Source organism: Opisthorchis viverrini (assembly GCF_000715545.1).
Source record: "Opisthorchis viverrini unplaced genomic scaffold opera_v5_98, whole genome shotgun sequence".
Taxonomy (NCBI): domain Eukaryota; kingdom Metazoa; phylum Platyhelminthes; class Trematoda; order Opisthorchiida; family Opisthorchiidae; genus Opisthorchis; species Opisthorchis viverrini.
In genome coordinates this window covers 799,657-826,725 of record NW_008751755.1, presented here as the reverse complement: position 1 = coordinate 826,725, position 27,069 = coordinate 799,657, and the positions used below count along the sequence as shown (strand labels likewise).

Sequence of the window (27,069 nt, the reverse complement as noted above, 5' to 3'; positions counted from 1 at the left end):
CTATATTTCTACCGCAATCTGTCATCAAACTATAGTGAAATCAGGTACTGCAGATATTCAGCGCCCCCGGCTTTGTCTCGTTGAGGTCCCCCCCAATGACGCAACGTTCCATGACTTTTGCGTGTGTTCTTGTGCGGTCTTCTTGCCTGTTCTCTTGGAGGAACAATTGGAATCAACCACATCTCATTCATTGCCGATGAGATTTCAAGGATAACTGGTGAATTTCATCAGTTTGACTGTTCAGTTTGGTGGAACATTTCCTTGCAGATTTGGAACAGCAATGACCAGCGATGCTTGACTTTAGATACCTGATCAGTACGGAGACTAGGACCTCGTTCGAAGTGGTGAACAAAAACATCTTCAGGCACTCAATGCGATCGCCTTTTATGTTAAGGCAAGCCTGTTAGAATGTGGAAAGTATGAAATTGTAGACCTGTAATTATATGTTCGCATCTGACTTCGGCTGAATGGTGCTCAACCTCAATTCTGCTCAAGGACACGAACTGGGCCCAGTTGAGGACACACCTCAGGTCTCAGTTCTTTTTTTAAATTATGGCATTGACTAGTTAGAACAATCGCATGTTAACACAAGAGCGTTGGTTCAAACGAGTGATCAAAACAAGGTAGGGTTTTAGCAAATATACACTCATTTGCAAACTAATTTGTTTTTTTTTCGAGAGACTCACCTTGAACCCAGCTGAATCTCACGGTTTTGATGTTTCCAGGCAACTGAGTGTGCTGCACCAGGCCGGTAGGGAATCAGTTTTAGTCACGCCACTGTTCGAAAGTTTATTTCCAAGCAAAGGTTTTGCGTTCAAACTAACTAACTGCTGAATTGTTTGTCGGTAATTCTGTGTGATTTCAAGTGTCATGTTATCATCTCTCGAAACTGCAAGGCGAATAAAACTACTACAATACTGATACTTCAACAGTTAATATTGTAACGACAAATGTTCTATGATAATTTTGGACGATGTGTCACAAGATAATATGCATTCAGTCGGTCATTTGGTCTACTTTAGAATGTAAAGTTTAAATCCAATTCAGAATAGGCATCCTCCTAGTCAACAACTGCGTAATATGAGCATAGAACAAATGGACTTCTGGGTTTTACAACCAACCAGTCGTTCGATAGGGGGCGAAATCAACAACGTGGACGAAAGAGATGAATCAGATAGTGTCTTTCGCTGTATAACAGATTTTTCGGGGCATCGATGGCTACTATGCAATCGTACCCAGTGTGTAGGCGAGGCTGAAATAGAATCTCCTGGAGTCTGTGGATGGCCGACTTAAAAATGCGCTTGGTGAAGCCAGATGAAGAGAACAAGAATGGGATCTTCGGAGAGCCCATGAAGCGGTCGCAACATTCTACGCTTTGCCATAAGTCCCTGACATTTTACAGCGATGACGTTTTGTGAACAGATTGTTACGGTCACACAAACCACTTTTCAAGAAAGAATGGTGCAAAAGGAACAATAGTATTTCAAATATCTTCCAAGACCTGGACTGCATCACCATCATCATCGACAGCATGACATCAGTGTTCAACACCGATGCTTCACTGCCATGACTTATTTGAAAGCCTTATTGTAAAGAAAAGAATAAAGGCGGATGGGGAAGGGACTTAGTGCTAGCTTACTACAATCATTCCGAGGTGTCTACACCCCCAGACATTCACTCAGGCAATCTGGATAGAAACTGACAACAAGAACGCCACTGAAATCGGTTGACAGCCATAGATTGTAGTGTCTCCAACCAGGCACAGTGAGGATCATGCTGTCCCCATCCTGGACTGCAAGTTCTGCACTAATCTACCGATGGTTTTGCACGTTTGATGTGAATAATTAAACGTGGCGTCAGTGACCGGATCGAAATTGATTCCGCTCAATCAAATGAGTAACCCCTTACTCGTTGTAGACTAGAAAATATGGACACAAGGCTTCTGTAGCAGGGGTACTCCAATTTTCAACGATGTCCTCTTTGGTTTTCTCTCTCATTTATACTGGAAGGAGAAAGAAATGAGTTGATTCAGAACTTTACACCGACCAGGACGATTCAAACGAACTTCATCAACGCCATAGCGTTACTTTCTGTTCCTCACGACAAGTGGCGCTAAGCGAGGCTGACGTAAGAAATGTGGTCACATACTCACAATTATATGAACACAAACAGACGAGTCATAGGATGGTGAAATAACATCAAATGATTGCTAAGTCAGTGGAGATCCACTGTGCATGCTGGCATGGTGGCTCATCACACTCGCACAGTTGTATTCATAGCTAAAACCATCTGTTGTTCACTTTGATCTATGCAGCCATTGTCCCCGAAGGTCAAATCTAGCACCGTCTCAAGCCTATCAAAGCCCGATTTCCGGATTTCTAAGATAAATCATTTGCAGATGAGTATGTGATGTGTTCATGTGATGAATACCATAAAATATAGCATAACAAGGGAAAAAAGAAACTAAAGGTGGAATCACCAGAAGGCCAGACCGATCAGACAGCGAAACGCGCCACAACAGAACCAACAAACGAGGCAAACTCTGTGAAGAAACGAACGTGATTTGAAACAGACGACAAGCCTGAAGCGTGAAAAGATGGATAAATTGCAAAAAAAACTATGAAGTGCATGAAGTGGCCCTTAGTATTCGCATAAAAACAAAACGGAAAACTTGGAACACTGATTTGCATAGTGTTTTAGTCCAACCATATTCCATGAATCGATTCAATTACAGATTCGAACACACGCTGATCGAAACTAGTATGAGGTGTGTGTGTGTGTTGGGGGTGGTTGTGGTCGAATAAAGTACATCTGTCTGTCAACAGGGAAGACGTAAATTTTGAATATTCTCAGATGATTTAGAAAACGAGATTAGCCAGAGAAGGTTAGTCACTCTGTTTGACAACAGAACTCAGAGAAATATATTGCCCATCGACTCACGGCACCGGCTCCTGTGAGTGACGAATGCGCTTCTCGGTAATTTGACCTGGTTATAAGCAGCTAGAACACTCTGAGTGGGCCACAATCTCATCCAAGAGGTGTTGTTCCATTTGGATCATCTTTATCAACCGTGTGAACAACCAAAACGGATGATCGAGCAGCCTCATCGGGTTCCTTCTTCAACAGCATAGCGCAATTTTGTCCTTATGAAGTCCCATTCCGTGTTCACGGACCTCACGCTCAAACACAATAGTTCAAATTGTGATTACACAAAACCGATATGTTGTTTTGCTAACGGTTACAAGCTATTTTGCATAATATTCGGCATAATTCAGTCACAAGAGACATTCAGACTGACGAAAATGGACATGACATGGTAAGATGAAACGGTAAATAATTGTTCAGCTGAAACACCCTTTCGGTGCCCAGCTGCCATCCTACCTGAAGCGAGCATGGGGGCTCAGATACTGTCAGGCTACCCAAGCACAGAAACGAGAAGTCCGGATGCAGATGTTGGGTTCGTAACTCGGACCTAACGATCAGTAAGCTGGTGCTCCAGCCACTTGACCATCTCAAGCTCAAGATGAAGGTGTGGGTGACGAGTTGAAGCTATCGTGATGGAGAACTGCCGATGGCTTTGATGTTGGGCGGCAATGGTCTTGGAGTTTACTCAGGACCAGTGGAATAGGTCATGGCCGTCACGGCGCATTGTGAGTTTGCGTTCAATGTCACAGTTTGATGCCGCACACACAGCGAAAGGAAATGAATCCTAAGTGTCGGTCACTTACTATCGGGAATCGCAGGATATTGCCTGTGACCTATCAACCCAACAGCGTGCTCATTTGACTCTTAATCTAATGTTTTGTTCCTTATTATTAGAGTGACTTCTACTCAACGGTAATGCTGACACTGGTCAAGTTATCAAAAAAGAGGTCAAAAAACATTTGATCAGTTGTTAGAGCACGAATTTACCGACCGGAATGTCCGGCCTCTGCATCTCGACTTCTCCAATCTAGGCTTGGTCAAACTGGCAATATCTCACCCCTGGTACTTCCTTCAAGTGGCATGACAGCTAGGCACTGAAAGGGTATTACAACTGAACGATTTATTTTGGAAACTATGCACTATAGTGGAGGAAAAATTGAAGTGCGCAAAATGCACAACCTTTCTGAGATTTAACGTGGAACTCGCCAAATACACCAAGTGTCTTCTCCGGCCCGAAACTTACTTAGTCAAATCCCATTTCAGTTTAATGAAGTAATTTGTATTGCAGAACAAAATGCACACAAAACAATAACGACCCACATAGATTCTTAGAAGGTCAGTAGGTCAAAGCGTATTGATCAAGCGTTAATCTAGGCAGATTTTGCACAATTCTCGGGACAAAGTAGGACGGAACCACGGTTCATTTGTCCCTGAAGTCACTGCTTTTGGACAGCCCATTACATATTTCTGCTCTGTATAAAGCTAGGATTATTCTACTGTTCATTTGCATTTTGCGTCATATTGGTCTGAGTTCACGTAAAACTAAAAGTTCCTTTCAAAGTAAACGAAAACTACCAGCTATTCAATATTAAATTCTAACAAGAAGTTCCTGTTACAATTAATCGTTTATAAGCAAACACACGAAACTCCTAAAAGGACAAACTTGATTGTACGATCACCAGGAATTAATAAAACTTGCAAAAGTACCGTGTGTCTCGTTCAATTGTAAAGTAAATAGTAGATTTTCAAAGCGCGTGGTCAGTCTGTGATCTGGCGATAAGTCGGGTTTTACACTTCGGGTTGCCCTCCTTCACTTAAGTCCATGATTGTCGATAGAACAGACAAGCATTTTAGAATTTCCGCTCACTGTTTGACGTGTTCGAAGGTCAAACTACGATAGCCAACCAAAGAGAGTACAGAAGCACACTGGATTGCATATAACGGAGAGGGCGAGAAACCTTATCCGCGAATGACAAACAAAATGAAAACAGCCCTTATGCACATTTTGTTCACTACATTGATTTCTTATGGTCTTTGTTACGAACGAGGTAAGCGGCGCACATCCTAATTTTTACTACCGACTGCCTTGGTTTAATGAAAACCTACTTTTGGGAAATTTGTTTGATTTTGTAAAAATTTTCAGAAATCTTGATATCCCAGTGGGCCAAACCGGGGCGTGGAGATGAACCAGGTGGCTTCACATGCGGAAACGTGAGTTGTCTTTTTTTGTCTTTATCTTGAAGTTGATTCCATTGAAGTTAATCATGTTGCTTCAACTGATTAGTATTCACTGGAACCAATATATAAATATATAGTATATGTGTGTATATATTCAAAATAGCTGAGTTCGAATAAGACACGTGTATTTTGACCAATTACAGCTTGAACAAATAGCTTCAAAATTCTGGAAGAGGGGTCAATTCTATGGTTGTACTGAATTTGGGCAGTCAGACAACATGTTCTTACTCAAGTTCAAGACAAACATTGACATTTGGAGCCGAGAATATCGGGGACTAGACGGGGACGCACTTCTGTGGCTTGCGACCCGAATGGTGAATGACTACGGAGGGAACTGTCGTACAGTGTCAGGTAAGCAAGCAGACTTGTTAGTGACCACGACCGGCAACGCAAAAGTCCAAAATCGTCCATATTCCGGAATAGGTCATCTCTTTTGGAAGTTATCATTTCGATTCTCGTTGTCCTGTTTACGCTACTGACCAGTGATACTTCTGAACCGTTTTTGTTCTCAAAAGAATGACTAACTCTTTTGGATGGGCTCAGGAGTGCCCGAACATTTCAACCTTTGTTTTCACAGGTGGAGCTGATTTTATTTGTGAGTAGCGTGATACACGTGCAAATTAAGCTATCACGTCCAAGGTTAGCTTGCTGTGACTACTATATTCCAACATTTCATTTTTATTGGCAGTTGTGTTTTTTTTTTGAACGCTTTGCGGGAGGATTCTGGCCTTCGCCTGATGACTAAGTGTCTTGTTGTTTTGTTTCCTCTTCGTTTTACTCGTATTGTTTAACCTCGTCAAGGGAAATTCACAGCCACCCCTCATCGCAGCACGTCAAAAAAAACATGGCAACCTAGATAAATAGGAAGAGTACGTTTCCGTGTTTGCATTTCTCCTACTTGTGTATGGCTTGAAGAAGACACTTGTATGGAAATACAAGCTCCTTTATGAACTTGTGTCTCCATGTGGCTTGCGCTTTTGACTATCACAAGAGAACGGAACAACTTGCGTTTTTATAGCTTCACCCGGTGGGCGAACTTGCAGATTTCGCTTCTAAATACTCGGGCCACCGGCCTCATTTTGTTATGCTGCACACATGGTGCTTTATCGACAAAGACGTGAGAGATACCGCAGTAAAACTTAGGCCCCAATCGGAAAACCTCTGAAAAGCAAGTTTGAGAAGAAAACCTTTCCGGCAAATAATGTTCAAGACTGTTTGCTTATGATGATACGTATACATCTCATATCTATCAACGTCGCATTGTTTATCGGAGAGAAATAATGCAGCCACGTGCATTTGCACTTATATGACCTTAACATTAGGGCAACCCAGAAAATCACCGACATTTATAGCCACTCCATGCCAAAAGAGACAAATTTTTGGGTTTCGAAGACATTGATCAACGTTAGGTTGCACTCGTTTCAGACGGCTCTGTAAAATCCCCGTTTTATGGTATTTTTTATCAACCCCCTTTGTTGTGTTTCCGAACAAAACAAAGCCTTGTTAAACGCTAATCTTCCGGAATCTGTAGGTTTTAGCTTTAACCTCTACAGGAAACGCTCTTCGAGGCTTTAACGCATCTGGATTTGGTTAGCACACCAATGTTCGCAACAGAATTTAATAATATTGCTTTATTTGGTTTTTAACAATAAAAAAACACTTTAACAAACCTGACTGCCTCGCAGTTTGCAAACAAAAGACTGGGACCAATAGCCGAAATGATTGATACCTTGACTCCATGCCTTCAGGACAGCTAACTGTCTCTACCATACGCCCGATAGAACTTCTTGTGTCTCTGTTCAAATTCCACATATCAATACATTCTCGACTTCCGTCCAAACAAAGTGAATGACAACCATTCATCACTGAAGTCTTAGGATCTGTATTTCAACGACGAGGGGATGGTGAACTAATTCACCGTCAGTATAGTTCAGACATTCGAAAACGAGTGACTTCGTTTCATGTTGGACTGTGTAGTTTCTCTCCATAGTGGAGAACCATGTACTGCAGAATCTTTAGAATTCGCTGTGGTACCAGCCAGGCTTATTAATTTGTTGCAGATTGACACTGGCATCATAAACTGAGGTGATTCGAGACTTAATTCACGAACCCACAGGTTATGCGCTAAAGTTGCCAAATTATTAGAAAGAGTGAACTGAAATTAGAAAATTGCGCTACTTGCTACATTTGATGGTTTTCTCCCGAAGCTCAGTAGAATTGTTCCCAGGATGGTCTAAGTGATCGACTTGACCAGTACTGTTCTCAATTAGTCCGATTTGAAGTCGTTCTTGGTCGTGGTGTGCTTCCCAAAGGATGCATAATTTGCGAGATTGTCGAATTTTATGTCAGAGTGAACTGAAATTAGAAAATTGCGCTACTTGCTACATTTGATGGTTTTCTCCCGAAGCTCAGTAGAATTGTTCCCAGGATGGTCTAAGTGATCGACTTGACCAGTACTGTTCTCAATTAGTCCGATTTGAAGTCGTTCTTGGTCGTGGTGTGCTTCCCAAAGGATGCATAATTTGCGAGATTGTCGAATCGGTTTTATGTCAACCACAAAACTACAGTGATGACAACCCCGGGTGTGACGTGTCTACGTATTAGTTGATAGATCTGTAGTCCCGTCAACAAACAAATTTTGGCGCGGCTCTTTTATTCGAATTACTGCATCACATCATCGTGGTCACCAAAATTGTGCAGGACAAATGTGTAAGAAGTTTAGCTTTCGTGAACCCGTCGCCTTCCACAAGAAGTGGGAGCACTAGTCCCAGCTACGACTGTTGATCATATACACAGGTCTGATTCATACACCTTTTACAGGATCGCGCTATCACCAAAGTGTTTGTATGAAACGATAAATGAGAGATTACTCTAGTCATCACCAACCCGATTTTTCAAAGACCGATGGAAGATGGTAGCTGCGATATTTTCCATCAGCTTGGATTAGTTTACACCTCATTGCAGCTAGCTGACGGAATTTTCGGAAATATTGGTTTCGCAGTTTTTAGCTACAAGGATTGTTGGACTTCATACGTGTTCCGAAGAATTCTCAAGTGGTCACGTGTCCTAGATTATTGAATGAACTGTTCCGGCGACGTCCATAATCTTGTTTAATTTTCCGTTTTATCAACCACAGAATTTTATGACTCTGGATCGACAGGTTCCGCAGAAAGTACGTGAGTTAAACAAATAATCAAAGTCGTCCAAGTTTATATGCGTGTCGTGTAGTTCCTTTTGACAAAAAGTAGTGTCCCTCAAGAGTTGAGGTAAAATTTCCGTCGGTACACCTTCTTCGGCGGTCGTCAGAGAACTTCTGTGCTAGGTTCGAAGCTTCTTTCGTTTTTAGCGCCATACTAATGATCAAGCAAAGCTAAGTAAAAGCCTGGCTGTATGTAGTAAGAAGTGCGTGGACAATATGAGACACCTGGGCGAAATTTGGAACCTGTATTATCACATGAGACAGTTCAGCAGCGAGACGGTAAGTTTTCGACCCACCGAGCATCATTCTCATATCGGTGACGCCAGTCGACACCTTATTCATTACTTGTAACGGTCAATCTACAGCGACTTTTGCGCACATTTCTTGATGATACATAAAAGCAAAACCAGTTTGCATCTGCCACATCAGTGATTATTGCAAACGCTGAGGATAGACAACAAAACAAACGATGTTTTTGTCCTAACAATCATCCCATCTGCATAATAGAACAACACAATTCCTGATTTTCCCAGCCATCATGCTCACAGGGTTGTACCAGAAGAGGTTTTGCCGCGAGGTACGTCATCCTCCGTTTGTTCGTTGAAAAAAAACCCTACCATAGTCATCCATCCACCATTGCTTACTCTACCGATTTCAGCTAATGGAAAGGCAGTTCGATGGCTACAAAGTCACCTCGTGTGATTCTATTAAAACAAGAGAGGGACTACTTCAAAAGATCCAAGTTTCAACCTATCAGGTGCGGCTCAGTGTCCCTGTCGAGAGACAAATTGTTCTGGATCTCATCAGTCAGCTGAATAATGGGTTGGCCAAATGCCGTTACAATGCCTATGCAGTTCGCCAGCAGGCACAACAAAGTTACCTCTTCAACTAATCGCAAAAGTAAGCCATCTTTAACGAGCGAGTTTATTTTAAGAGGCAGAGTTTTTGCGACTGGTCTACCTGTTCCCTTAGTGAAAGAGAAATGATTTTTAACCTGTTTTGATGAAACAACTAAGCACCTCTATGTGAACCGATTTAGGTCCGTAAGACAAAACTGACCATATATGAAAGAGACTGTTCTTGACAGCCAAGCATGCAACAAGTTGTTTTCCGGTGGTAAAACCGTTATAATCTGGAATTCTCAACACTGGGTTCAAAGATACTTCGGACGCGGACCTGACAAGGCATTCGAATTTGAAGATAGCGATGACTCAGGTCGCATATCCACAGATTGCACAAGATCGATCAGAATGTGAGTTGTCGATACAACGAACTACTCACAGGAGAACTCCAAGGATAAACTTGATCGGAACTAATGTGATAATCATAGATGCCCCACATGAACAGCGCTCCTATAAACTGAAGGAAACAGTTCAATTTTGTGATGCTGTGCAGTTTGAGTAGTTCTGTATCAACAAAACTCCCCGGCATCGTCAGAATACATGTTTTTCACGAGTTGTGTGCTCCTTAGAACACGCTACTATTCAGCGGACAAGTTTGCATGGTGGCTTCCATGTTTATGAATTCAAATGACTTGGACAACTCTGAAAGGTCAAGGCTAATTAGAGTCGCGATGAAGTTGACCTTCTTCTAGACCCTTGCTTAAAAAGCCACAACGACTTTATCTTTTTGCAACGTGGAAGCCTTCCACATGTTACTATTGAAATGTATGCATTAACTGTAAGTTAAGTACTAGAGTTTTGCATGTTTTGAATGTCTACAGATCATGCTTGATCATCGTGATGAGTGAAAATCACATGCGAGGAAGTCAAAAACTCGCTCACAACTGATGAGTTCACTCAGTACCATTACAACTGTGGAATGTTTACGGAGGTTAGACGGACCTGGTCGCACTTAGTGCATTCACCAGGGGTGGAAGATGCCAAGACAGGTGGGGAAGGTAAAAGTGAAATGGAAAAACGAGGAATTGAGAGCAAGGAACGAATATTAAAACTAAATCTCTACAAGCATGAAATATGAGCAAAAACTGTAGCTTTCCGGCATGACTGCTGTGGCTGTTTGAAAACACCAATGGCCAGCAACGAAACGGATCTTCACATCCGTGTTCGGTCTGCCATTCGACGGGCTGTCCATGAAAAACAACCACTCCAATTACAACCATTCTACCTCGAGCTCTGTCCGAAGTACAAATCTTTCGACAAACCACTCAACACAGTGACTACTCTAGGCGTATCTGAGTGGCATTTAGCCTCTTGGCAAAGATCAGAATGCAAGCTTCCTGTCATCAATGTGGCACTTATGCCCCCTGAGCACACAGAAATCTCCTCACACTGCCAACAATCTGTAAGTAGCTCAATGGAAGAATGAACATCACCCGTTAAGCTGAACTTTCATCTAGGAAGTCGTTGTTCGAGGAGCCAGTCAACACGTGTGACCACGTGATGTGGATTCCGTGGTCGAAGGACGAGCGGCGATGAATCTTGTCTAAGTGCGAGTTACTCACGCCGTTGATCAGCTGCCCGCGGCTGAACGGTTAAATGTTCAAACTACTAGCCAGGAGGTCGCGGGTTCAAGGCTCGCCGGAGTTTTGTGAGGTGTGCACTGATGATGATTCCCAATAAGGATGAAACAGCTGTACAGTGCTTCTCGGCTTTTCAGCATAGATCGGCTTCACTTACAGAACGAAATCTCCACACAAAAACACAAATTCGCTTCCAAAGTAGTGGGTGTTTTCTGACCTGAACTTCAAAACTACGACAACGCTTTAAAATTAGACTCCTATGAAGGGAGTTGCTAATTCATCTGTGAAGAACACACCTTAAATGATGCCGTTAACTATTCGTTCTGCGAGGATTTACATCCCTCGTAGAATAGATCAGATATCGAATGTGACCACCTCTGACAAGTCGTATGTTGTATACAGTTCTAAAAATCTTAATACACGTTACTTTTTTAGGAATAGTCTTATAGAAGGTCGGTTTGGTGTAATTTCTTCGAAGAGATTCTGTGTAAAATAATTTCAGTTATCCTCTCCTGAGGGGTCACTGCAACGGACCCCCAGAAGGACTCTCTCCTGCATGTTGGTCACTTACAAGAAAGGGCTTTCTACCAAAGCACGCTTTGTAGATTGTCTGTCTTCTACGAAGCTACTCTCTTCAGAGGTACCATCTAATAACTGTAAGTTCAGTCTCTCAAGGTCGTTATGGTACTGGAGTTTAGACTGGAACATCATCCGATGACGCACATCACGCATCAGACATTAAACATGCCCATTAGTGGATAGAAAGCTCACGGGGAAGTAGAATATTTTCAGCGAGTTGCTCAACATTTCGGACTAAATCAAGGGTCTCTGATAGATTTCTTGCAGACATTCTTGTGGTGTTTTACAAACGTTTTTACCATGGTGATGTAGCTCGAAGACGGCAAGGTAAACCTCATAATAAAAAAGTATTTACTACGTTGTAATTGATTCAATGGAAGCAGCAGTATTAATGCAGCAGCTTTAGTAAGTCAGTATGATTTTACTTAAACGTCAGGTGCGTACATCAGGACAAAATGAGCCGCCTTCGAAATTGGCCATTGTTCGTGGCACACTGTAGACACACAAATTCTGTATATTCCTGAGGATGGCTGAGTTGATATCAGGTCACCCAATTCCAGACACGAGCAATCAAAAGACAAGGGTTGTATAATAACCGAATCCTCTTGGATTGGTCCATTTTTGTCCCCAAGCTTCTAGATAATTCACGCGTTGTTGAATTTATGACCGTCTTTTTGATTGGGTGAGTATCCAATGGCCTGTGGCGAGAATTTTCAACCAGCAAGTGGCGAATGCTTACAGTTTACTAAACTCTCATAAACTTTTCCTTCAGTCTCAACAATGATAAATATCACTGAATCGCTCTTCCTTTTTCTCCCAAAAAAAACCCGGCCCAGAAACGTGATCAATCCTTGCGCATGGAAACAACAACTTTGTCTATCAAATTTACCTATTAAAAACGGTGCCCTCAACATGTTTTCGTATCAAACATCCAGTAGCGGGACAAGTCTAGAAGCAAGGTCATCGTAAAAAGGACACCAGGCAAATATGGGAAATCCTGTTACGTGCACATTGACCCCCAACGTGAACAGAATGGCTATTGTTGGTAGTGTGAGGAGATTTGGAATTTTTGTGGGATTTCGTCCTGCAAGTGAAGCCAATCTATGCTGAAAAGCCGAGCTGCACTGTACAGCTGTTTCATCCTTATTGGGAATCATCAGCAGTGCGCATCTCACGAAACTCCGAAGAGTCTGGAACCCGCGACCTCCCGGCTAGTAGCTTGAACACTTGACCGTTCGGCCACGAGTGGCTGATCAGCAGTGTGATTAACTCTCACTTAGACAGGATATAGCGCTGCTCATCCCTCACTCACGGGATCCACATCACGCGGTCAAACGTGTTGACTGGCTCCTCACACTGCTGATCAACCACTCGTGACCAAACGGTTAGGTGTTCAAATTACTAGCCGGGAGGTCGTGGGTTCGAGACTCTTCGGAGTTTCTTGAGATGCGCACTGCTGATGATTCCCAATAAGGATGAAACAGTGGTACAGTGCTTCTCGGCTTTTCAGCATAGTTTGGCTTCACTTACAGGACGAAATCCCACAAGAATGGCTATTTGCTGAATGCCGAAGTCAATACATTCCGCATAAATGGGTCTTGGGCAGCCAGTTGTTTCACTAGTGATTTCGCACTCGAATTCAGTCAATCAGTGAGAGCACAAAGTGCTGGACGGTGGTTACAACGAAGCCTCTCATAACGGACGCATTGGGAGAGGCAAAGTGCCCTGAATTGTGAATATGGGTTGAATCTACGTTACGTCCAATCCTTCAACAGAAATCGACATGCACCTTTTACTGTTACAGTCCGATGATGTGGGAAATCCGTACTCAACTTTTCAGTTGGTCACACAGAGAACATTGAATTTTCAAGGATTTTATGCCCTGATATCGAGACTACGTTATACTTACAATATATGTATTGATCATGACTACAATAAGCCATATGAATTGGGGCCACCTGGCAACTTCGGTAGACATTGCACGCACTGTCACCTCTATGCTCAAGTGGTGAGGCATCTTTTGATGTTTACAAACAGTCGCTACTGAATGAGACTGGGACCTTGGTTGTAGGAAACATGAACGTACTTTCGCTGTGTCACAGTCACAGGTACAGACTCTGGCATACAAGTGGTGAACAATTCATGTGCAGAAATTCAACAAATAGTTCTCAAGCCTTTAGCCGATCACAACCGCATCCTTATTATGTATGGACCGCGTGAAACGTTGAATAAGAAGGGTAGGAATAAAACAGCTACACTTTTGAAATATCTTGGGGCTTTAGCAGTATGGATATTTTGAGGAACCTTTCCTACAATTGGGGTTGTGCATGCAGTCCCGCCGGAAGGCGGCCAAAAATCAAGAGAGCCTTAGTCGACCTTTCTCTTCCAGAGTGTAATCTCAAAGGTCATATGCGGTCCTACTTGAGTTGCGAAAGCTGCTCACTCGTATCTACAAGATTACCCGACAAGATTCATCCAACCTTGTTGAAAACCATAATACAAACTACCAAGCCTTTTTGTGTGGACAGCAGAACGAGAAAGTCGAGTACACACCTTGTAAAATAACTAGATTGTGACCATCCAGCTTTACTTACACACTCAATGTCATAAACTAGGATATGTGTACGCATCTTTGACCATCTTTAGGATGCACAAGTCATCACCCACCAGCATATTTTCAAACGCACTATGTTGGTTGCTTGGATTCAAGTGCATAGCAGTTACACACCTTCGAAATCTGCGGACACTCGTATGGATTTAGGTTGCCGCAGGTGTGAAGGCTGGTTCGTATGGATTTAGGTTGCAGCAGATGCGTGTGAAGGCTGGGTGGCTACTGTTTGGAGGCATCCACATACATGATAGCCTCGTCCTTTCGACAGACGCAACTGAGTAGATTCTGTGTGCTCTCAAGACTACACCTTCCCCGATAAATGAAGCATTCATCGTATTGCGGTCCCATTGCAAATGTTTGAGTATTCTAGGAATTGGAATCGAGATAGGGACTGTAAGTGGAGCAAATATGAAATATCGGAGCATGAGCAGACAGTGGACAAATGTCCAGTGTTGACTGCAGCCCTTTCCAAATTTCCCCTTGGTGTTCTATGCCTTTCACAACGTTTGAATTTTTAGCTACTTACAATTAATGTAGTAGCATATTTGAGATGCGAAGTTTCTTCAGTCGGCCTTCATGCGGTCACTGAACGATCTAGTATTCTAAGGTGTTGAACCAATAAGTTCAAGCTCCTCTGCCTTAGAGTAGGTATTCCTTACGCGCGGTATTGCATTTGCAGTGCTCTACGCCGAAAACCATCAAATGAGTTATGTGAATCTATAACTGGTCGTATTTCTCAGCACTTGGGACACTTAGGATAAGGAGACAAAAACTGATCATAAGCTGTGAGGCTACAATCCATTAAGAAGCAAATTTTACTGAGCACACGCACATTAAATCTGATATCACACACGGGCAATATGTGTAAAAAACAGCGGCATAAGTTCGTGTACGCAATGGACAATCAACCATTGAATAAGTGGGTATAATGACTGAGGAAAATCAACACCAAGTTAAAGTTGCGGCCTGGTTAATGCAAGCAATACCCCAGGAGAAGCTCAATCTGTTGATGGTAAATGCTCGCGCTACACTATGAACCAAATATCTGCATCGTTTTTTGTGTGTCCAAGCAACCTCCAGAATGCCTGATACTAATTATGCGGCCAGAATTTCTCACTCGATTGAAGAACAAAGTTTTATAGAATCGTTGTCGTCGGCTCATGGAAACATGCGCAGTCAGTACCACATAGGTATATAAATCTAATACACCAGACTTTGTGACCTAACGATTTTCGAGGAGAGTCAGGGCACTCGATATATAGTACACCAGTGTTAATCCATTGTCCCAATGGTGCCAAAGGGTCCCTGAATCAGATCAAATTAATAAAGACAGCCGCAGCACCGAAATCAATCTCATCGCACTTCAACATCCGAAAAGCCGGATTGAAACAGTTCTGTCGGCATTTCGATTTCCGCATGCTACTGTGCTGGTTTATGAAATCGTTAGCTGGTATTTTGCGACGGCATCAATCTGTTTATCCAGATGGCACGCTCCTTATATTGCATGGCCCATAAAATAAGTAGGTTTCGAATTATGGAATGTACTACTACGGAATGTACTACTCATAAGGTTGCTGAAAACCTGTCGACAGCCCATACCGGTTTCGCCCTTTTTGGAGCTCACCAGGTAGGCGCAGTCCCCGGGTTTCCGTCAACCTTATGTTCTACTTGGAACCAAATTGCACAAAATTATCGAATATACACACATTTGCAAAGTGATTTGATTTTTCGATTTACCCATCTAAAAGTGCTGGCATCTTAATTTTTCAGACGCCACTGTAAGGAGGAATGAAGTGTACTATCCCAATGTTGCAGTCAAATGCAGCCAAGTGGAAACCACTTCTTGCCAACCAATCCAAGACTGCACATTACCCACGAACTTTCAAGTTGTACTTTTGCATACCCGCTATCACTGTATCTCTCACTGGCGTTCTGATCTGACAGAATAATGAACCAAAGCAGATTCACCACTCTCCTGTGACCGGAAATTCAATCTGGTTGGTAGTAATAGTGGGCCTCATGATGGCAATCAATTCACATATTGCAGAAATTATAACGTACAAAAGCTTGTATTCTCCTTGTGAAATTCCGGGGTTCATTCCTCACCGTTGCTGACCATAGCATTTTGTTCCAACTGTCTATTGTGATGAGACAATACGAGCAATTTCGTTCGTTTGCAGAGTATCAATGGCTTTCATCAAATGATATCTGGGGAAAGAGAGCAGCGGCGCCAAAAAACACGGAGTGTCCGCTCTGGTTCTGTAAGGCCTATGAAGTCAGACACATCCGGTAGAGCTGACAAATGCCTGCGTTACCTGTTCCGCTCACGGTGAGCACTTTCAAGCATTTAAGGCATGAATTCGCCATTCCTAATAGGGCGAACTAGACAGTGAAACGAGAACGATAGTCCACAACCGAAAGCAGCCTGAGGAGATAGGGAGAAGTGGCGGGATTAAAAGTGTGTAAGATTAGAATATGAAGTCCTTTTTTACTAGACGAGGCTGAAAATCACCTCTTCAGTAACCAGAGATACCATACTGGGGGAGGGAGGGGGGGAAACCGCATCAGTAAAGCGTCTTTGGAATAGTGATTGTAGAAGATCTACGAAAGATTGAGGGGGAAGCGGCAGGATTAAAAGCGTGTAATATTAGAATATGAAGCCTTTTTTTACTAGACAAGACTGAAAATCACCTCTTCAGTAGCCGGAGATACCATACTGGGGGAGCGAAATCCGCATCAGTAGAGCGTCGCCTGAATGGTGAGTGTAGAAGATCTACGAAAGATTGAGAACACTCGGTCATTACCCGTTTCAGTTTATGGTGTGCCTGAGGTTTCAGCATAATAAAGTGGTAGTAAACATCACCTGTTCGTTGGAATCAGAGCTGATATTTCACGAAATCCATCTAAGCTCGACTGGAGAACATCGACTTTCAAAAGCAGTAACATTGTCCGCATAACCCAAAAATTTTCGGCACAAAACAAGGAAAAAGGATAGGGAAGACCTCCTAAGAAAACCGGAGAAAAGTGTCCTAAGGTGACGTAGATAAAAACCCCGAGATAGACCATTCTGAAGTGAGGACATCCTCTTGGAAAGCATCCCGTTCTGATTTTCCTTACCCTATCTGGTTGAGCTCAAATGTCACTCATATGTGGTACTATTTGAAGTAGTGTAAAAAATGTTTTTTTTGCTCTGTGAGATTCGCTTTTCATAGATGACCTACCTCACTGTATCAACCCGCGAAGAAGTAACGACGTATCAAGGCTAGCCGGAACTTACCTGCTGAGATCGACTGTTGTAACTGGCCCTGGTATTTGCTGACCAGTTCATCGACGCTCAAATCGGTCCGTTTGAGATTCAAACCTTCCAGATTCATGGATCACTCTGAGATGACAGATTTGCAGATCAGCTTAATTTTAAACTGCGGAACGATTGCGTTCGTCGGGAAACTGACGAAGCGTCAGATGGAAATGCTTCGTCAATGTGAACCACGTTTATTTTAAAATCCCTGGATGGACCTCAAAGCACCGAAAGGGATCATCTTGTATAAAATTTGTTGAACACCCAATCCGTGAAGACCTAATTAGTCAGAAGCTATTTGCGTTTACACTTCGTTATGGTTGGATGTGGTAGGTTAGCTGTTGTAGTAAAATGCGTAAGGTTAGTTGCAGTAAAAATAGTCGGGTCCACAACTGCTCTCTTTTCGGATTAGAACCGCGGGATGCAACTCATAACTCGCTGATAAACTTAGCAGAAATGGCCCAGTCGTGCAGTCAGTGGTGAGCGTGCATCGCCTTTAATGCGTAGCCACTGAATTCATGAGCCAACCGAGCATGCCATCGCGAGCCTTGACTCACCTCGAGCATCACCGATGGGTCGGCGACGGTTGAGTAGAAGCCACGTTCAGTTTGACCACTGTGCTTTTAGGAACACAGCTGTCAACAGCTACCAACAGGACCCTTGTTTCGAGCCTCCCATCAAGGACAGATTCGGACCAGTTCTCACGCCTTTTCAAAATGGAGAGCCTCATGAGAATACTGAGTGAGAATTTGAATGCTCAACTCAATCTCATCGCTTGGAAATTTGATTCAATAACTTTATCCGGGCATTTCGTATGTCATCCCACAAAATTCATTCAGACTGGCGGTATGTAAAACGATAAACAATTCCTCGTGAGCGTCACTTTAATGCATCACCAAGTCGTAACCGCGTTGAATCTAGTACCAGCTGTCTTGTTTCCAAAACTACGCGCGTTGGGGTGTCTGCTTAAATTATAATCTACCGAGTGAGTCTTTACAAACACGCTTCTGAGGCGCCAGTTACCGGTGAGACAAAAGTTTATTGCATTGGTGGTCTGCTTTATCTACTTATGTCAATCGATAGTAAAACACTTATTCGCCAAGTATCAAACTTGCAGTGAACCATTCAATCGATTTTTATCGGATCAATAAGCAGGCCGGAGCTGCTTTAGTGGTGTTCGTTTGGATTCCTTTGATAACAGACACATTCGTGACCGAAACATGATTACGTCAGCACAGTTTGTTCTTCTATTTGTTTTCAATTTCCTGCACAATGGAACACAGCCCATCAGTCAATGCAACCGCCACATGCTCGTCTAAATGCCCAGGCACTGACTTGGTAAAATGCGATCTCGCCTATTTTCCGTTCATAAGGAATAACAACAGTTTGGAGGCTCTAGGAGCTATGCTAAAAAGTAACGTCATTGCTGGGAGTGCCTGCATTCCACTTCAGAAATGACGCTGATCTTTCTCCAACAGCCAGAAGTTTCATTTTGCCAAACTAAGAATCAACCGCCTGTCTACCCGAATCGGCCACAATATTAATAATGAAGACAAGCAATTGGTTGCGTACAAATTCGGGTTATGAAATGATTGTGGGCATAACAAGCCTATTTCTGTCAAAATCAAGTGGAATGAAGTGTCCCAGTAGTTTGTTAGATGATCCGAGTTACAACAAGATACCATATCTATGACCGAATTGCTTGTAGCAAAGGGATACATCGGTAATCGCATTTCGATTATTCGTGTGCGCATATTCCTACAACTAATGGCAACGTGAGACTGTGACAACCCGTTCGGAATTCGGTTCAAATCTAGGACAAACCAAATTTGAAGCTAACATTTCCGACTGGACCCCTGTCCCTTCTGGCGATCCTGTGATCTAGTTTATTTCTCTGGTAATCAGTTCGGTTAGATTTAATTGATTTTGTTGTTAAACTTCGATGTGTTGCGATGCACGCATCGTATCCAGTTCAAAGTACAGTTTGGTTGGGGATCTCCTCGGTGAATCCTACCTCCCGTTTTGGAATCAACACGTTTTCTGAGTTAACGGCCCATCTGGCTTACATTCGAAGTGATTCCTGCCTTCAAGCTCGCCAGATATCTGTTGATCCATGTAAAATTTATCTTGGTTTTTTTCAGTACAGTGCTTATTATCCTCATCGAAGTCAAACCGAAAGTTAGCACGACTTAAACTTCATTGCTTGAAGTTTTCCTCCAGACTTAGAATAGCTCCCTGGAAGATCATACTTGTTTCGTAATCTGTTCTAATTCTGTTTACATGCAGTAATCTTGCTGAATGTAACCTTGGTTTTTGTTTGCCTCTCCTCATCGCCCTTCTCGTTGCCCCTGAGGAGAACACAATGGGAACATGCGCACAAAATGTCATGATGCCTCGGACGTTATCCAGATGGTTCTATGAGGGGGATCAACCTAGCGTACTTGGTGAGACTCACTCAAACTGAGGACAGCGCACGAACGGTGAAATTAAGCCAGGCAGTGCGACCAATGAATGGCTGCCTGCGTCTCACTGTGATCCGTTGCATACTATGCCGTGCAGAGTTTCAAACCAACTACGAGAATGGCCACTTGGTTCCCAGCCACAAAGAAGCACACATCAGGCAGTAGCCGCTTTCATTTGACGTTACAACCTCAGTGAACCTTTCGGTAGACGGTTCGAAAAACTTAGCGTAGTCCCCGAGCAGTTGACACCACCTAATTGATGACTCGCTGCAGCCAGATTACTATAGCTATGCTATGAAATCACCGGGTGTCAAACACGAAAAGTCGGCAATGTCTCAGTTTATCTGCTGTCCCATACCCATACAGTCTCATTCATATCTTGCTAAACCAAGCGTATTTTTCATCCGGACGTTAACGGCTAATTAGCACGTGAGGTACTTCAACCGAACACAAAGATCAGTGGAATCTGGTCATTTCTGACGTACAATGATGTGACCGGTTGCCATCGTTTCGACCTCAAATGAATGAGGAAAACATAAGTCTGCATTTCGAATTCGAGTTGCTCATCTTCAATTGGGTTCGAAACTGTCGATCGAACAGGCAAGCATTTTAAGATTTCCGCTCACTGTGTGACGCGTTCGAAGGTCATGCTACGATAACCAATCAAAGAGAGCACAGAAGCACACTGTACTGCATATAACTAAGCAGGTTGAATGTCTAATCCGTGAATGGTGATCAAAATGAAAACAACTCTTCATCACATTTTGTTCACCATACTGATCAGTAATGGTCTTTGTCACGAACGAGGTAGGCAAGATCAGGAAAACGTATCCCAGTTTCCACTACCGTTTGTCATGGCTTGATGAACATACTTTTGAAAAACCTAATTCCGTGAAGTCTTTCAGAAATCCTGTTATCCCAATTGGCCAAACCAAGGCGTGGAGATGAACCAAGTGGTCTCACATGCGAAGACGTAAGTTGTCATTTTTCGTCTGGTTTTCTTGAAGTTGATTCCATTGAAATTGAGCATGTTGCTTCAAATGACTTGTATTCACAGGAACTAATATTAGCCCAGTTGCGTTCATCGGGGTTTTTTGATCACGTGGATGTTGACTTGTTTGTTCCAGCCAGAAAAATGACTTGCAAACGTTCTGACAGCTGTCCTACAGGCATCATTACAACCAGCCTCGGTAGTTTGATTTATCATCGTTTTTGGTCCAATAAAATGATAACTTTTGGTTGACTACCGATAACCAGGAGTTCAGTCGTTTCTCAAAATTCATTTTCACTCTTTTCTTCCTCAATAAATCGTGGGGAGATGTATGGAATACACCGAGGTTATACCTACCTGGCATGTACCTGTATACGTACACCTGGCATACATTCCGAATACCGGTGTACCACTGACTATTTGCCATGAAAAATCCCCTCGCAGTGGAGCGGTATATCAGTCAAAGTGATTTGATACGCCGTTACATTGTCATATTTCCCTTAACTCAAATGGTAGTGAGCAGTGGAAAAAGCTATGGCTTTAGGACAACAACCACGCGGTTTGTTATGATGTGCTGGAATTACTGATCACCCGAATCCAAATAACGATACCAAGGAGATTCCTTACGAGGACGTCGAGTGCTGTGGTTGAATTTTGAAATGTTTGGACTTATGGAATTAGGACCATTATGCCTATGTTCAGTTGAGATCTTCTCCGAATGCGTTGTTTTAATACACCGGGGGTGATAGATGGTCCCGAATGGATTTTGAAAGTTGATCAGCCAGTATGGGGGGTATTATCGTACCCCTGACCCACGGCACTGCTTCCAGCTTTTATTCACAGCACCCCCTAGTTCATGTGGAGTTATTTCAATGGTGATTAATTGCAAACAGCTCTTCGTTCTTTAGACGTATTGCTTGCTTGTCAATTTGCTGCCTCACTGCTTAATCGCCCATTGGGCTCGGAACAACCAATGAGAGCCATTTGAGAGTTTTACAGTTGTACATTTTCCCATATAGAAACCAAGAATTACGGGGAGAACAAGAATAGGACCAAGAAATTTTTCTCTAGCCCATTGAGTTTGTAACCCCCAGCTGACAGGACAGGATTGTGGCCGTCCCACATTCATCAAGTGTTCATTGGTGATTTAAAATCACCAATCAAGAATCAATCATTCAGTCAATCAAAAACCAAGTTTTTTTCAAATTCTGATAGACAGACTCCCTAAATCCACATTGCTAACAACGTCAGTTTTGATATATCATTGCTTCAGTTTCAAGAATAGCTCGTCAACGCGACGGTTGTCGATATAACCAGTAAAATTCTAGCAGTTCATTCAAGCAACTCTACAGTGCGGGTTTGTGTAGTATTAAAACGCAACGTCTCTGAGCAGCGAAAATGAGATTACTTCAAGACTTCGACAACCAGTGTCACAAAATCATAGATCTTGAAGAGTGGTGTAGGCTACTTCGTAACGAGGTAATCAGGAAATCGATTTTTCGGTTGTGCAACAGGGACTTCCATCAAAGAGTGTCCAGCACCAGAAGTTGCATTGGTTAGTCCATGTATTGTGTATGCCAAACCATCGTTTGCGGGAGACCGTGTCGTTTCCCGTGCCAGAAGCAAAGCCATGTCTGTCCTTTGACCTGGAATACGTGTATGAAAGATATTACGAAAACTGTGTGCATTGTCGATGCTACCCAAAACGGTAACCGCGTTGTGTCCACTGCTCCTGGATCGAGTGGCTGCCAATCCCTATCAATGGCTTTATTGTTGTCAGTTTACATCCAGATTGCCTGAATGAGTGCCTAGAGATATAGACACCTCGAACTGATTGTGCTAAGCCACCAATCAGTCACCTACCCGTCCCTCACGGGAAGGCTTTCAAGTAGAAAATACCGTTTCACAGCAGCGAAGCACTGAAGTCATGCTGTCAGTGATAATGATAATGATGACAACATGACGGAAACCACAGTATTGAAAGACGTTCACCAGGTATCCATTTTTAAGTTTACGAATAAATGACAAGCGCGTTGCGTGATTTACAGAACGGCTGCCTTAGGTTGACGCATGAGTAGGTACGGATCAAATTTAGAACAAGAACGCAACGTCGAAACCGTTGTGGCAACTTGGCAGTTCACTGACAGCGTCTTTTTCTCACACTGGTGTTGCTACCAATTCGAACGTTTGGAGGTGAGCAAAAAAAGGTGAATTCGGCGTGCAGGTGCCATATTTTGGAAATTTTTGACAGGAATCAGTAAAGTCAGTCGATGCTTTGTGAGTGCATTAGTTGCCGACGAGCACACATTTTGGTCGAGGACTGACGGACGGACTGACAGTCAGAATTCGGGGTTTCACACAGTTCAGAAAAATTATCATCCAAGCAATAGAAGAAGAAACTGTAAACTCAAATGATAAAGCCTTTTTTCACGTTAAACCCTTGAGATAACCCTAAAGATATATTTTCCAGAAATTTTGCTAATATCACACATGATTTTAAGTGCTTCCGAAATGTCCGGTTAATTTAAACCCAATATAATTTGAATCTTATATATATATATATATATATAGTAAAATGGGCTCATTTAAAAGAATACAGCAGTAACCACGTGTAATTTGATCCAACACAGCTCGAACGAGGAGCCCCCAGATTCTGGAAAAATGGACAATTCTATAATTGTCAAGAATCGTGGAGCTGGGGAAACACGTACTTTGTCAAGTTCACGACGGAGCTTAATGTTTGGAGACGTGATTATCAGGAACTGGGAGAAGGCGAGATCCTGTGGCTGGCAAACCGTATGGTGAATAATTATGGGGGTAATTGTAATACAGTGGCAGGTAAGCAAACAGACTTGTTGGTGAACCGAACCCGCGCAAAATTGTCACCTCATGAAAGTTATTATATCGATTCTTATTACCTCCTTTTATGGTACTGACATGTTTGCGGTAGTGAGCTGGACAGTTCTTGTTGTTTGGCAAGCGCCGAAGTCCGTCAGGTGGTGTCAGGTGAAATTGGACTATTTTAGCATTTATGTTCGCAGGCTGAGGCCACTACCTTTCGTGTGAGTAGTGCAACGTACATTCAGAGTATATTATCATGTTCAACCTTGGTTTGTCACGACCAGTTGTGTGTCGTTGTGAGCCATGCTGTAAAACTCTGGCCTTTGCCTTACAACTACGTATCTGGTTGTTTTGTTTCTAACTTCTACCCACTTTGTTCGAATTCGTCAACGCGACCAAACTTCACGCAGCTCCAATGTCTTGAGGAGATGCAGTCTCGTGTTTGAACTTCTCCTACATACGTAGGGCCTGGATATTAAGTAAGATGTGATAGAAAGCAGGTGAGACCGGGAGACAAATAGAAACCATGTGTCGTAGACTCGCGTTTATTACTTTCATTGTTGTAACCATAGGCATGTGACCCTATAACCTCCACAGTCTCACCATTCATTAAGCTGTGTACCTGACTTGGAAGTTAATCCGGTGTCTGTTGATTTGTTCGCCGAGCTTGGCAACTGATTTGCAAACGAATGCGTCACCATTCGAGGAGACATCTTCAGCGCCAAGCTCGACAAACAGATCAACAGCCAGCTGATCAACTACCAACTAATGTACCCGAGCTATTCCAACACCTGTATACCTGACTTTTTATCAACAAAGAGTTAAAAGCTCCCGTATGAAGCAATGTGATATGATCAAGGTGACATTGGTGATAAACGAGTTCCCAAATTGTTGACCATCCAACGAAAATATTGCTACCAAGTGTATTTGAACCAAGACAGTAAACCATGGGCCAGAAAAGAATGCGAAAACTGATTAACCGACTCATAAAAAGACCGCTATTTGTATCCAGGACACATTTTAACCTGAGCCTCTTGCAAAATTCCTGGGTTGCCCCTTTACTTATCTATTTGAATGGCTTTCAAAGTGATTTTTAACAAAACTAAAGCCTGATTAAACAAAAATTTCCCGGTATTTTCAGTCCTCAACTGTAGCCTCTAGATGTCTTGATCATCAAAGTTTTAGTAACCACCCATACTCATTTTAATTGGTTGATTATAGGAACTGTACTTCAGTAAACCCGATCGACTCTGTGCCTTCATTTCAACTAATTGGCTCTACCATAGGCCCGACAAAAGTTCTTGTGTCTCTATTCAGATTCCATACAAACAAAACAAGTCTTCGGAACTGTATTTCAACGACAAAGGAATGGTGAACTACTTCACCGTCAGGACAGTTTCCAACATTCGGAAACGAACGACTTTATTTCACGTTAGTCTGTGTAGTTTCTCTCCATAGTGGAGAACCATGTACAGCAGAATCTTTAGAATTCGCTGTGGTACCAGCCAGGCTTATTAGTTTGTGGCAGATGGGCGCTGGCATCCTGAAGTGAAGTGATTCGAGACTTAATTCGCAGACCCGTAAGTTATGCTCTGTAGTTGCTAAATCATTATAAAAATTGGTTGATGTATAAGAAACATCCCCTGAAATTATCAAATCGCGCGAATGGCAGTTTACTTGCTACATTGGATGGCTTTCTTCCGAAGCTCAGCGGAAGTTTTCACGGGATGTTCTAATTGATCAAACTGACTGGTACCGTTTGCATTTGGTCGGATTCGTAATCGTATCTGGCAGCAGTGTGCCTCCTCAAAGACGCGTAACCTGCGAGACTCCCTGAGCGTCCTAGTTCACAAAATTAAGGTGTTGTGTCAACTTCATTTCTCAACATAATGAGTCATATGACACCAGTTATTGCGTCTCCAGATGAGAAGCCTAAGGGAAACCATCTGGTGACGGAGTTCGAGCCTATTCTCATAAACATTTGATTTTGAGTCAACCCTGTTACCTGCATTAGTGCAACGTAACGTCTTGGTTTTAGAAATGGACAGCAGTGTGATTCGGGGCATGGAGATTAGGACGTTTAACCTTTTTCACACCGTCACCTTCCAGAGGGAAGGAGAGTACTAGTCACAGATGCGACTGTACTTAGTATATACTTTGGTCTGGTTCGTACTTGATTTATGAGACCCGATTGCTTGTAGAAAAAAGTAACTGGGAGAATTCTCTTGTCGTTGATAACTCTTGTTGATCCGGCCATGACCGGTAGATGAAACTATCCTCGACGTTTTCAAAGTTCAGATCAGTTTTTAAGGATTCTTAAACGATTCTCAAAACGATGAGGTTTTAGGCGATTATAAGATCTAGATCATTGAATGAAGTGGTGAAGTTATGTCCGTATTCTTGGTTAATTTGCTGTCTTTTATATTACAGAATTTGCTAATCCTGAGGTTACCCATCCCACACAATGTACGTGAGTTAAACAGATAATCAGAGGCGTCTTAGTTCATATACATGTCGTGTATTTGTTTCTGACAAAACACAGTGTCCCTCAAGATTAAACATTTGAAATTTCCGTGAGGATATCAGTGGATGATCATCAGTGGATTTTTGTACCAGGTACAAAGCTTCAATTGAATGAATCAGCAAAGCTGAGTAAATGTCTAGCTTAAATCAAATTTGAATCAAATTTGAATACGAGACTTTTCTTTCCACAATAGATAACAAGAGACAGTGCAAAGAGATTGAACCTTGTGTTTGGCTCAGCAGCCCTAATGGAAGGATGTTTCAGCCCGCCAATTTTTTGAGAAGCAGCCGACCCTGCTTCGTGTACATTCCAATAATGTTGCGTCACCGGTCACCCTCTGTAGCACTTACCACGATTTCGCTGATCGTTTTCTCCTGATAACTCAGCCATAAGTTCATGGATAATCTCAAGGTCACAAGTAGCCAATTAGTAAATTACTTGAGGCATCAGTGTTTGCATCTGCTCCGTTGGTGGGCAAGGATAGAAAGACGGGAGGATAGATAAAAATTAACGATGCGTCGTTTGCCACATAATAGTAAAACTCATTGTTTCTTTCCTTAGTCATTATGCTCACAGGGTTGTATCAGGAGAAGTTTTGCAACCAAGTAAGTCATCCTCCGTTTGTTCGTTGAAAAACTCCGTGCCACAATCATCCAACCACTATTGCTTACTCTGCCGATCTCAGCTAATGGAAAGGCAGTTTAATGGCTACCAAGTGATCGGATGTCATGTTGCTGAACTCGGAGAGAATCGGCTCCAACTGATCTACGTATCGACCTACTGGGTGCAGCTCAGTGTCCCTGCCGAGATAGATGTTGTTCTGGATCTTGTTGTTCAGCTAAATAGTGGATTATCCAAATGCCGTTACAATGCCTACGCAGTTCGCGACAATGCGCACGAAGATCGTGTCTACAAATAA

General features: G+C 42.7%; 2 protein-coding genes across 2 annotated transcripts in view; one reads left to right on the top strand and one right to left on the bottom strand.

The window, feature by feature from the left end:
* T265_05317 (hypothetical protein) overlaps positions 1–17,408 on the bottom strand; it is a gene marked incomplete at both ends in the record, with an annotated part of 19,357 nt that extends 1,949 nt beyond the window's left edge. Inside the window, 3 exons of the mRNA XM_009170300.1 lie at positions 2,480–2,581; positions 9,644–9,714; positions 17,312–17,408. Of these exons, the coding sequence (XP_009168564.1) occupies positions 2,480–2,581; positions 9,644–9,714; positions 17,312–17,408 (270 nt within the window). The remainder of the gene's footprint in view (positions 1–2,479; positions 2,582–9,643; positions 9,715–17,311) is intronic.
* On the top strand, positions 10,394–27,069 carry T265_05316 (hypothetical protein; the record flags this gene model as incomplete). Its single annotated transcript, XM_009170299.1, has 4 exons — positions 10,394–10,666; positions 26,057–26,096; positions 26,727–26,755; positions 26,836–27,069. The coding sequence occupies 4 exons, from the start codon at positions 10,394–10,396 to the stop codon at positions 27,067–27,069; spliced, it is 576 nt and encodes a 191-aa protein (XP_009168563.1).